At 37.2% G+C, this 12,571-nt stretch overlaps 1 protein-coding gene across 4 annotated transcripts in view; it reads right to left on the bottom strand.

Annotated features, from left to right (window-relative positions):
* Positions 1 to 12,571, bottom strand: part of CDH18 (cadherin 18) — a 227,731-nt gene that overhangs the window by 99,338 nt on the left and 115,822 nt on the right. For all 4 annotated transcript variants that reach the window (XM_026048532.1, XM_026048535.1, XM_026048533.1 and 1 more), the window contains one exon: positions 9,704 to 9,823. In XM_026048532.1, coding sequence (XP_025904317.1) covers positions 9,704 to 9,823 — 120 coding nt within the window. The remainder of the gene's footprint in view (positions 1 to 9,703; positions 9,824 to 12,571) is intronic.

Raw genomic sequence — 12,571 nt, 5'->3', positions numbered from 1 at the left:
TAACATATACTATCGTTAAAAAAAAAGTATTATGTAAATATAATTTGGCAAACGTTCAAATACAGCAATAGCTACGTATTTACATTATTGAGACAAGAACTGATGATGTGGCAAACCAAAGGGACACAGTTGTCCATACTGAAGTATTGAAAATCTATGTTGTTAATAGTTTATCACTGTACTAGGTTTTGTTAGATTTGTTAGACTATCACACATCCATCAACCTCATTAGGAAAAAGTTAGAGTCTCAATAAAGAGAGTCAAATAAACTACTGTTGAGGTAAAACACAAATGATGAAAGGCAATAGCTGACACAAAGATATATATCTACCAGTTTATGATGTCACTTATGCAATCTACTATATGATCTAACTATGGTGAAACATTTCATGAAATTTTGAAATGTGGAAAAAAAAAAAGTATTCATCATCAAAGAGACATTATAGAAAACAGAATGTAACGTCCAAGCGATATCAATTCTTGTGTCCTATGATTTGGAATATTACAACAGGAAATGGGAGCATTTATTCCACTTCTTCAACATAAACGTACTGGAATTGTTAACAATAATGCATAGAGTGAGAAACAGCATTAAAACATGGGTGAAGTACACCACAAACTGTTCAAAATAGAATTGGAACTGAAAAGCTGTAGGGACCAACCCAGGTCACATAACACATGTCCACACATGCAATAGACACAAACTCAGAAAAAAAAAAAGAGTGCCTGAATTTTGGCTATGTGACATACCTACTTTCAGTCATCAGAGATAAAAACAAGCAAAAAAATAAGCTACAAAAGTGACTGACCCATAGCCCACTTCATCTGCCTTCCTAAGCAAAGAGATCCAGAGGGAAAACAGGGACAATGAGGAATATTTTTGATTCCATTATTTTTTCTTTTGTACTGCAAAAGCACTTAGCAGAAAAACAAAAAAGAAAACAACAAAACAAAGAAAAGACACCTATTTCAAGAAGGTTAAAGTGAAGGGTCTAACAACTGTTCTACCTTTATATGATTAATTTATGATTTGATGTTTTTTGTTTTAGGTGGCTTTTTATTCACCAAAAAAAAAAAAACCAAGCAGTAGAAAAAAAAATCTATTTGAAGTAGGAAGAAACAGGAAAAAAAATTAGACAATTTTCTCAGCCTCTTAAAAATCTCATATCATGGACTGATTTCTACTGTTCTTATAAATTTTAATTAAAAAAAAAACCTGACTGGTGCTTAGAATAGCTGTCTTACAAGAAGTGAAGTGAGCCTTTAGCTGTTTTTGGTCTGATTCAAGATAAAACCACTAGTGATGCTTTTAGTGGGTATAAAGTTCTAACTACGAAATAATGAAATGATGCACTTCTGATTTGACAATAGGCCTGTGATTTGCAAGGACTACTATTCAGTTTGTTTTTCACATTTTTTAAAATAGTTCAGTGCAAATTAAGGACTCTTGCCTGGCAGAGAAGTGAGAAGGAAGGAAGCATTTTTCCTGTATACAAAAAAAAAAAAAAATTAAAAAAAACCCAGCCATTCCCCCCTCCCAGAGTCCTTGCCATTTTATGTTGACAATGACAGAAGATATAGAAGATCTCATCTTAATGAGATATTCCTCAAGAAGAAATAGTCTTATCAGCTAAGTCTCACATTTTATTTTCCTTTTCCATTCAAGTAAAGTGAAGCCTGTGGCCTAGCTTGCATGGCAGTTATATATATAGGGAATTGTTGCATTTTCTGCCTGAATACTTTCAGATGCAATCTATCGATCTTAAAATGTATTTCTTGAAAGAACAGTGTGGGAGAGAGCGAAACCTCATTTCATCTACCCTCATCCCTTAGGACTACTCTCTTGATGGCTGTATCTGCCTCTAGGATTGCAAGTGGTTTACGACATTCCAGGAAGGCTTCTACTTTTAAACTTTCCTTCATGTTACAGAGAGAACTGAAATTTTCCTTGCAAACATCCTGTTATATAAATACTGAGAATCTTGTTGACCATCTATGAAAAAATATTAATAGGCACAGAATCACATACATTGTTAAAATTTTTAAATTTTTAATCCTGAAATGTGTGTACCATGAGCAAAAGAAAACAAAATTATATAAAAAGAAAGTAAAATCCTTCCTTGAAGAAGCTATTGGTTGGGCTGGAAACTAGCTCCATGGCAGCCTCCAGTTGTAAACTCTCCAAATTTAAAATTCATAAATATGACAGAAAACTGCAGCGTCTTTGTATTGTTTATAAAGCAGCTCTCTAATCCTTTCAGTGAGGCAGATTCATGTAGGTTTTAGAGGGTATTACACAGGTTGAAACTTTTTTAAATAAAGAAACGATTAAGAACAATCCCCTAGTCTCAGTCACGGCACATTATCTTCCTCAGCTGTAAAAATGTCAAGGCTGCATTTCAGCTGGAATCCATTTTATGAGGACAGCTATAAAGACACGAGCTTACCTTGCTAATTATCATGTTTCATCAGAGACCATCCCTAACCTTATAGACATGGAAAAGCTTGCAGTACTGGGCAATACGGACGCCATGGAGGGGACACCAGGGACTCTCACTGCCCGGCTCTGTGCTCCCCATTCACACAAGGACCTACCTTATTCCGCAAACTGCAATATCGGGGGCAAGGACAAAGTTTGATGAATGACAAATGAAAAATGTCAAATTTCCTAGAACACATTCCTGGGTTTGTGGATGGTCTGTGATGGTAGTTTCTCTTTCCTACTCAGATAAGAACTGAATTACGGAGATCACTAGCAGTGCTAGGTTTATTCCTACCTTATTTTTAAAACAGTTCAAAATTCTTCTTTTTTTTTTTTTTTTTTTTTGGTAGATGGTTCAACTGATATGGCACTTGTTCATGAAAGTTTCTGTTCATATTTAAAGAAAGTATCTCACCTGTGGGCTACTCATTTTCACTGGGTGATATTTCCTGAAAAGCACTGTTTTTATACGCAAGCTTTGGAAAAGCCTCAGCTCTGGACTAGATCAGCTGCTCAGTATAGCTTACAACAAAACAAAGTGTTTTCAGTCTCTTTTATTCAGATTGTAACAGAAAAGGTATGCATTATTCAAAAATATCAAGACTGATGGGAAGCAAGATGCACGCATGTCTATTGATTTAATGTGGACTATGCATAAATTTTGAGAGTAGCTACATTTTTAAATCACAGGACTTGTGATTATGCATTACAAAAATGAGTGTTCAGATGCACCTGCTGAAGGATGCAATATCCCTAATTGACACTTCTGTCTTCCTCCATACATCTCTTTCCATACGTCTACTACCACTGGTGTTTTCATCCCCTCCAGTCCAAATTAAATGCAGTTCCTAAGTATTCCGAAGGGGAATTCCTAAGGGGAATGCAATTGCAAATGCAATTCCTAAAGAGAAAAAAAATGTGTCATTTGATAAATGTATCACTACTGTTCTCCATCCAAAAGCAGGCATCTTAACACTACCAAACCAGGAGGCAGCAGATTTCCTGGAAAAGTACCTCAACATTGCTTCCTCTTGGTTTCACTGCCATTACAATGCTTCACTGCTAACCGTTAGCTCCACTTACAAAATTACCATCCTCAATAACACCAGTATCCACAACGGCATGTGATACGGAAAATTAAACTGGACATTGAAGTACAGATAAAGTACAATTGAGTAAGAGGAGGGCATCTCTACAGAGTTCAATCTGATGTTTTCTTCTGGATTTTCATTCAGTCCCCAGCCCAGATTTCAGGAGGAAAAAAAAAGACAGAAGATTCAGTGCCCCAGTAAGTCTTCCTTGTAGAACCACATGCAGCAATAGTTAACCACTGCCTAGAAAAAGGATGGCCATTAGCACAACTAAAGGCAATGAAGCTACTGCTTAAATCCACAACATTAAAGACTGATCTGTTAAGCACTGCTAACATGTGGAATAGTCCTCAGGGGTAGGGTCTTTAAAAAAAGGCTAGTGCATTAATCTTCTGAGTCAGTGCTCTGGCACTCATCCCAGCTGAGCTAAAAATTACGGTAATGTATTAGTAGCTTAAGGGTGAAATCATATTCACTCCCTCTCCCTAAAGTTAAAAACATTTTATCATGAATGCAATTCTCCACATTTTGTTTGGATAGGCTATTAGCTCTCCCCATTTACAAAGGAGGAACCTATAATTAAAGCTTCATGTATCACCTGTGAGAAGTCAGAAGAAACAGAGAAAAATATCTCTCCATAGAAGTAATCCCATTTTAGAGAACGAGACTTTTTAGAGCTACTTGGAACACAACTTTTCTTTCATACCTAAATCATGAGCTTTTGTAACAGGTACAGTATTTCAGACCTCCAGGAAATAGAAAACAAAGGCCTCATTATCATCCTCAGTGTATCCGAGAAGATGTAAATATCTAAAAGTATTGAAAAGCAAAATCGATAAACTTGAATATTAGAAATATGAGCAGCACTGTGATCCTCCCTCTGCCCTTCAAACCCCTGCTTCTGCAGACAGACCACAAAGTCTCCCAGGAGATGACAGCAAAAATTACATTGGGATATACAAGCAGTGAGAGGGTGGCCCATCACCTATCTGACAGTGTGTGAGTTTGTACAAACCTTTGCTCTGCAGCACTACTGCTATTCTGATGTTAACCTTCTTAGGCCTTTGCACTATTGGGCCTCCTGTTTGCACGCTTCTGCTAAGCCAGGGCCCATCTATGTGGTTCACATAGTAGTGGATAAAAGAGGCGTTTGTGACTATTTTCAGGGGGAGGATAGGTAGCGGTTTCTGCTCCTTCAGGAATGGAGGAGTGTACTTAACAGTAGAAGAAAGAGACAAGACTCAAATGCTGAGATCAGATTTCCTGATGGGTTCTCTAGACATTAAACCATCTAGTCCCCGGCAATGATAGATGCTAGAGAGAGAATTTCCATTACAATACCTCAGAAATTCTCAAGGGAAAGTAAATATATGAAAACTTGAACATGAAACACAGTTCTTATAACTTCAAGATAAAAAGTAAACACCCATGCACAGGGGAAATAAATTTATTTTAGGTTTAACAGAGTCACATACAATGCTGCTAACATGTACCATTAATAAAAAGAAACCAACTTTAAGAATGATCCTCCCAAGAGACTTTTGCTTGATACCAAATAGAAACTAGTAAAATATAATTATTTGGAATCTTTACAAGTAGCTGTAAATAAATGGTCTGCAATTCAAGTGCAAGTGAGATCTGATGGTTCTCTATAGATTCCAGCTTAACTTAAACAGCATTTGTCATTAGCAAAATTTTATTAACTACCCTTACTGACTTTATAAGATGTAGTTACTAAGAGCCGTTTCAGGGCCCATAGGTAAAAACTGTGATAGTGGAGGTTAAGTTTACTTTCAAACACTATAAGAAGCTGAGTATCAGCTGCGGAGTCTTAGTTGTGGTGTTTAGAGGACACTGTGAAGCATTCCTGGCACCAGGATGCAAGCAGTCAATTTATGTGAGATGCTTACACAGCTCTAAGTTCATGGAAATGATATTGGAGACTCTCAGCATGAAGCACGCTAATATAAACCAACCTGCGTATCAGCAGTGCATCATTAACCTCAATAAACATGCTTATTGTAAACAGACGCCACTAAGAAAGCTATTTCAAGTAAAACAAGATATTTATATAAAAGATAATTATATTTATATGGGTAAATTGCCCAACTTGATTTCTGAACTGATTTTACTAACAAATATGAACTCCTCTATACATCAGAGACTTTGGGTCCTGAAATGCATTTGTATTACTACATACTTAGGTACTACTTTACAGGCCAAGTAAATTCAGAAGAAAAGAGGTACATATGAAGACAAAAACTCTTGAGCTCCAGGGCTTACACACTTAGTGCTCATATGGTTCCCCTCTATGCTTGGAAGTGTTACCCATTTCTTGATGATTATTACTTGTATTGTGCCCAGTTATGAACTAAACTAGAAAAAAATAGTAAATGGGCCATTTCTGACAGGGATGTATAAAGCCATTTTTCATATAATTGTGAAGACAGAAGGCAGAAGGGAAACTGAGGTAAACTCTCACACATTGTACTAATTTGCAGAAATATTCTTTTAGAAATAGGCATATATATATGTCGTTACTATTTCATATCTCAAAATAATAAAAAAGTTAAACTGTGATTAAGTTCTGCTATATTCTGCTATAACAACAGCCCATTATAAACACAAAAAATAAAAAATCTCCAATCTTTTATTTGTTCAGTTCAGGAGTAAGTTTTTTTCTGCTAGGCCAACACTGTCTACATTCCAACTTAAAGCTGCCATGTGTGAGGCTTCCATCTCTTGTGTTTTCACAGTTACAACAAGGAGTATGTGCTGATTCGAAGGGAAAAATGTCCCACAGATGAATTCAAATCTATTTGTGTTTGTAGACTTGGCCTACTCAGGAAGACCAATGCATCTGGGAAGAGCTGTGTATAGCCAACATCCTCCAGATACGGCCTTAAAATCTAAAGCAGCAGAATTGGTGTAGGAGTTTCACTTTTGTGCCCAAAGCATGTGACAATAGAAAGTAGGCTACTGTAGCTGCCAAAAAAAAGTGCATACTCCAAAGTGAGGTTTCCCAAGGCAAAAAACAGGAGCTCTATAGGGCTGCAAGTCCCATGTTGTTCAGTGCAGTCGGTCTGATCACAGAATGCTTAAGGTTGGAAGGGACCTCTAGAGATCATCTAGTCCAACCCCCCTGCACACGCAGGGTCACCTGGAGCACGCGGCACAGGGCTGCATCCAAGCGGGTTTTAAAGATCTCCAAAGAAGGAGACTCCACAACCTCTCTGGGCAGCCTGTGCCAGGGCTCTGTCACCCTCACTGTCAAGAAACTTTTCCTTAAGTTCCTGTGGAACTTCTGGTGCCTCAGCTTGTGGACGATTTCTCTAGTCCTATTGCTGGCCACCACTGAAGAGGCCGCCCCCTCCTCCTCACTGACTCCCTTGAGGTATTTATACACGCTGATCAGGTCCCCCCTCAGCCTTCTCTTCTCCAGGCTGAACAGACCCAGCTCTCTCAGCCTTTGCTCATAGGGCAGATGTTCCAGGCCCCTGATCATCCTTGTAGCCCTGTGCTGGACTCTTTCCAGCAGCTCCACATACCTCTTGTACTGGGGAGCCCAGAACTGGATACTGTCTCCAGATGGGGCCTCACCAGGACTGTGTAGAGGGGGACGATCACTTCCCTTGACCTGCTGGAGACGCTCTTCTTAATGCACCCCAGGATCCCGTTGGCCTTCTTGGCCACCAGGGCACACTGCTGCCTCATGGTCATCTTGTCATCCACCATGACGCCGAGGTCCCTCTCTGCGGGGCTGCTCTCCAGTAGGTCCATCCCTAATCTGTCCTGGTGTCCAGGATTATTCCTCCCCAAGTACAGGACCCTGCACTTGCCCTTGTTGAACCTCATGAGGTTTCTAACCACCCAGTCGTCCAGTCTGTCCAGGTCCCTCTGGATGACAGCACAGCCCTCAGGGCTATCAGCTACTCCTCCCAGTTTAGTATCGTCGGCAAACTTGCTGAGGGAGCACTCCAGCCCTTCATCCAGGTCGTTAATGAATAAGTTGAACAGGACCGGACCGAGGACCGACCCCTGAGGGACACCGCTAACTACAGATCTCCAACTGGACTCCGTGCCACTGATTAGCACTCTAATGGGCCAAACCAGACTTAAACTACGAACAAGTTCTGTTTTTGAGCAGGGATGTAGCTCACATCTAGTTCATGGATCCAAACAGCTCATGATTTTGGCAAAATGGGATATTAAATTTGAAGATGAAAGTCCGTGAACAAATTTTCAAGCACATTTGGAAATTTCAAGAGTTTGTTTTAGAGTTCTACCAAAACCAAACCAAACCAAAAAATACAAATACCCTGACATTAAAAGAAATAGGTATTAAGAAACTGTTTGCCCTCAAGTTCACTGATGGCAACCTTATTAAAGCTGGTTTAGACTACACTCTCCCAAAATCCCTAATGTTAAGACAGTAAGGTGTTTAGCTTCAGTTTAGGCAGGGCTAAGTTAGAAGCAGATGTCTTCCTAAGGTTACCATTCACAGCAGACCTACAAACAGCTCGATTTCTCTTATCCAATAGCTCCAGCAAGCTGAAAGGAAAGCTGTAAGAGATCCATGTTACAACATATCTCTCGTGCTATGTGGTGCATGCAACCCTGAACGTCAGGCCCTTTTCTTTAGTTCCTTGCTTGACACCTTTTACCTTTTTCTTGTAAAGGAAATCTGTGCCTGTCGTTATAAATTTGGAAATCTCCCAGATAAAACACAGTTAAGATGGAATTGAACAAGTAAAGCCCTCAGGGAAAAAAAAAACATAAAAAATAGGGAAAAACAGGCACAGAAATGCTTGCAAATTCAGAAGTAAACGTGAAAGTTTTCTTTCTAAGATTTCTTAGAGAAGCATAACATTTTTCAAGACCTTCTCATCATTTCCAATATCTCTGTATTATATCATGCCAAATGAAATTAGAAAGCTTCCTCAATTTTTTATTCCATCACTGTCTACATATCATTTAAGACATTTATTCCTTCACCACATAATATTCTAATACAGTAAGGAACCAGAAACTTTCTATACACATACTAGAAACAATTTCAGATCATAAAGTGTCACTAAATCCTCATCAAAGTCTAAGGCTTTGGGAATGAAAAGCACATTTCTCTTTCTCTCTTTTTATTTCTTTAAACAGATATTACAGCATTATGTTATTTGTTTGTGATACAGACCTGATACTCTAAACATCCATTATGATTTTTATGATACCTACACATAAAATAAGAAGGTAGTTCATTAGAAAGGTATGATGAAAAAATCCAGATTCGAGATTCTCTTTGCAGGGCTAGTGCAGTGATCTCATTCTATTTCATTTTTTCCTTTGGTACTCGAAGTTTAATATGGACATGGAAAAACAGTTATTAAATTCACATGAAATTACTTAAGTTACACTTCCTCATATCAAGGAGTACAACTATGTGCTAAAAATCTATCATATTAATAGGCAGCATAATGTTCTTCAGAAAAATCCCCAAATAGTTAATACCCTTCATCCCCAAATCAGATTTATTTTCTCTTTAAAGAAATCAGTATGGATTAATTATACACAACACTTTTTTTAAGTCTACACTTTTGTGAAAAGGTGAGTGTGAAATATTGAATTTAAGCATACATGTTTTAGCTGATTCTACTCTTTGAGTCATAGAATACAATTTCAGTATAATTAAAATAAAGTAGTTTTATAAATACAAGCACAATATTAATTTGTGTTGACATGTGCTGAAATACCCATTCAATAATTCTCCTCAGTTTATCCTACATCTAAATACATAATTATTAAATTTGAGTTATTTCCTAAGCTGAGGCTTGAAAGGATGGAAAAGTGGTACTCCACTTTGTGTGAATGTTTCCCTTCACAACATAATACAGAATTAATTCTACACACAGCAGGTTAATTTCACTATGAAGTTAAAAATAGCAGTTCCTGAATTGCAGTTTCAGAACCAAAAGGAGCACATAATGGGAATTTAAAAAAAAAAAAAAAAAAAAAAAAACAGAAAGAAAGAACACACCCACAAACACACCTACACGTTTTACATGGGATTCCATCTGGCAGAATTAGTTAACTGCAGTCTATTAACTAAATCACATTGAGAGAAACATAAGATGCCCACCTGTTTTAGGGTCAACGGAGAAATATGGCTGTCCCTGAAGAATACTATATACCACTCGAGCGCTGTTTCCATACGTGGGGTCATCTGCATCTGTGGCTGTCACCTGTAGTACAGATGTACCTGTATATACAGGAAAATAAAAGTTAAATAGCAATACATTGCTAATTATTATAACAAATTGTTAATTTCCTTGTCAAATATGAGCATTTTCAAATGTACTTTGGAAACCTCTATAGTCTCCCCTTCTAAAACTGAGAGATTATTAACATTTTCTCTAAAAAGCATCATCCTATCACACTTTTAAGGAAATATATTTACATTGATAGAAAAAAAAATCTTTAAGTGCAACCACTCTACACATGTAAACATATGCAATAACTACATGGAATATATATTTGTATCTGTACACTCACATAGAACCCTAAACTGGATATAACTCAGACGCTTGAAGATCTCAAGATCACTGATTTTTGGATTATCTTCCATAGTAAAAACCGATCGTGAGGCACATATTGAAAATATTTTCATAAATGGCCCCAGATCAATGAAAAATATCAAGAGAATCCAAACATTTAGCTATCATACAGCATCACATACCTGGAAATCAAATAATGAATTCGAATGATGGATTCTCTTAAAAAAATCTAGAAAGAGAGGTATTTCAAATGAAAAATATCTTGTGTTGTTAACAGATTCCTTTAGTGAAATAAAATTGTAATTTCTCATGTATGTGACATGACATATGTCACATTGAGTATGACAACTTAAAAAGAATATTTTGGAGACAACAAAATGCAGAAACAGAGAGCAAAGAGAAGATAAAGAGATTTTATATTTTACTGTATTTTTTTCAAGACACTTAATGACTCTTTTTTGGTGGACATTTCACACAGGAAATCAGCAAATGAAAGACTGTCAAGTTAACATTCAGTCTTCATCCCATTTGTTTATCTTCCTACAGGCACTGCTTTCTACAGATTCCTTTGGTACAATATTAATAATAGAAGAATAGTAATAATGAAGCTGGCTCCTTTCATGTTATTCTGCCTCTAAAAGTGGCTTCTCAGTTAAATTAACTGCTGAGGCATCGCCTCCACTCCGGGGTGCTCAATTTAGCATTTTAGTTCTGATCAGAAGTATGCTTTTGAATTGAATCCCTTGATGTCCACTTACTGTACTTACTGTACTTTGATTTGCCTCATGGAAGGCCTTCAGAGCACGCTGACTTGGCTCCTTGGGATGAAACTCATCCAGAAGATGTGCTCCAGCTGCACATCTGATTTATTCTGACTGCTAATGGCCACTCAGTTCCAGAGATGACATTAGAGTTAGTCTGAAGTAAAACTTCCCCAAAACATATGGATTCCCAGTTCCTAAAATTTCACTCTTCAGATCAGTTTCCACTGCACAGAGCTCTCTGTTAATGTAGACATCACCAGTGTGTACTGGGAATGGAAACACTTAAAATCAGCAGGTCTCAACAGCCAAAGCTATCTTCAAGAACTGGATTTCTCATTGTGCAAGAAGTATTTGTTCCTTTGTGCCATACTGGAACTTGGGCATGCAACGTTCCTTTTCTTTTCTGCACTGGGGATACAGTAAAATGTATAGCATATATCTTTAAATATAATGTCTTGTGATCTGTGAACAGCTGCATTGCAAAGTCTCACAGCCAAATATTATATGCTCACAGCAGATATAAAGATACCTTGATGAATTTGAAATTTGAATGTGAAAGTGAAAAGTTGAATACAGTAATAAAATCATGCCATAGCTAATGGCCTATTTATTCATGACTAGTTATTTCCTAGTTATTTCCATTCCCAGTTATTTAGGACTTAATTTAAAACCAATTAAATTACTGAGGGAAAAAAATATGAGTTAAAAATAAGTGTAATTTCCTTAAAATGCTCTAAGAATCTACTGAGCTATTTTATTTTGCTATCTACACTTCACATAAAAGTTCCTGCAAACCATAACAATTCACTTCAAATAACAGAAAAATGCAGCTTTTTACCCTATGCTAGAGCTTATCTAAATATCCCAGGGATGTATTTCTGCAGATCAGTTCAGCGACCATTTCAAACTTGAGGTGGAAAAGCTATAACTTCTGTTTTGTGGTTAGGCTTGCTCCATTCACTGCTGAAGACTTCTCCACATTAACTTGTTGCTTTAGTGCTATTCAGGGCTTTATTATTTTGTTTTGGGATCTTACATGTGTTATCAAAAAGGACTGAGAGGATGCTGAAACATAACGATTTTGTTCTTTTTAATTACATACAACATAACCACACCTATTCAATAGCCACTTACCAGAGTTTGCTACTCAGGGCATTGAGCAGCTTCTGTACCTCCATATATATACATATGTATGTGTGCGTGTGTATATATATATATATATATATATATGAAATAAAATACATATATTCCTGCTTCTGAAAACAATAGCTGTCAAAAGTTGCTCACTCTTTCAACAAGTTGTAATTCACCATTGCATTTTTCCCCATAATTCTAGAAAATAAGGTAAGCTTTGGAACAGATTTGTGCTACTTCTGAAGAAGAAGATACCTGAAACACCTAGATTTCATGATAAACTTTCCTCAGGAAGTTTCTTCTCTCCTTGTTTGAAAAGACAGGGGTAGAATCTTAGTGATTGTGTTGCTCATTGGTGTGGGACAAAGAGATGGGGTTACAGAGAAGAGGTGTCTCTCTAGGCAGCTGACAGGACCTTTTATCATGAACTGAACTCTATTATACCTTAAATACCACCACGGTGATTTTCCAATACATCCATATCTCTCTATCCTAGGAAATACCTGATAATAGTAATTCAGCATTGAGTAGTGGAGAAGTGTTCTCCTTCCATGT

The sequence above is a fragment of the Nothoprocta perdicaria genome, unplaced genomic scaffold, assembly GCF_003342845.1.
Source record: "Nothoprocta perdicaria isolate Ctin4 unplaced genomic scaffold, notPer1 scaffold_55, whole genome shotgun sequence".
Classification (NCBI taxonomy): Eukaryota; Metazoa; Chordata; class Aves; order Tinamiformes; family Tinamidae; genus Nothoprocta; species Nothoprocta perdicaria.
Note: the sequence above shows the minus strand (reverse complement) of the source record. Positions and strands in the feature narration are given on the sequence as shown.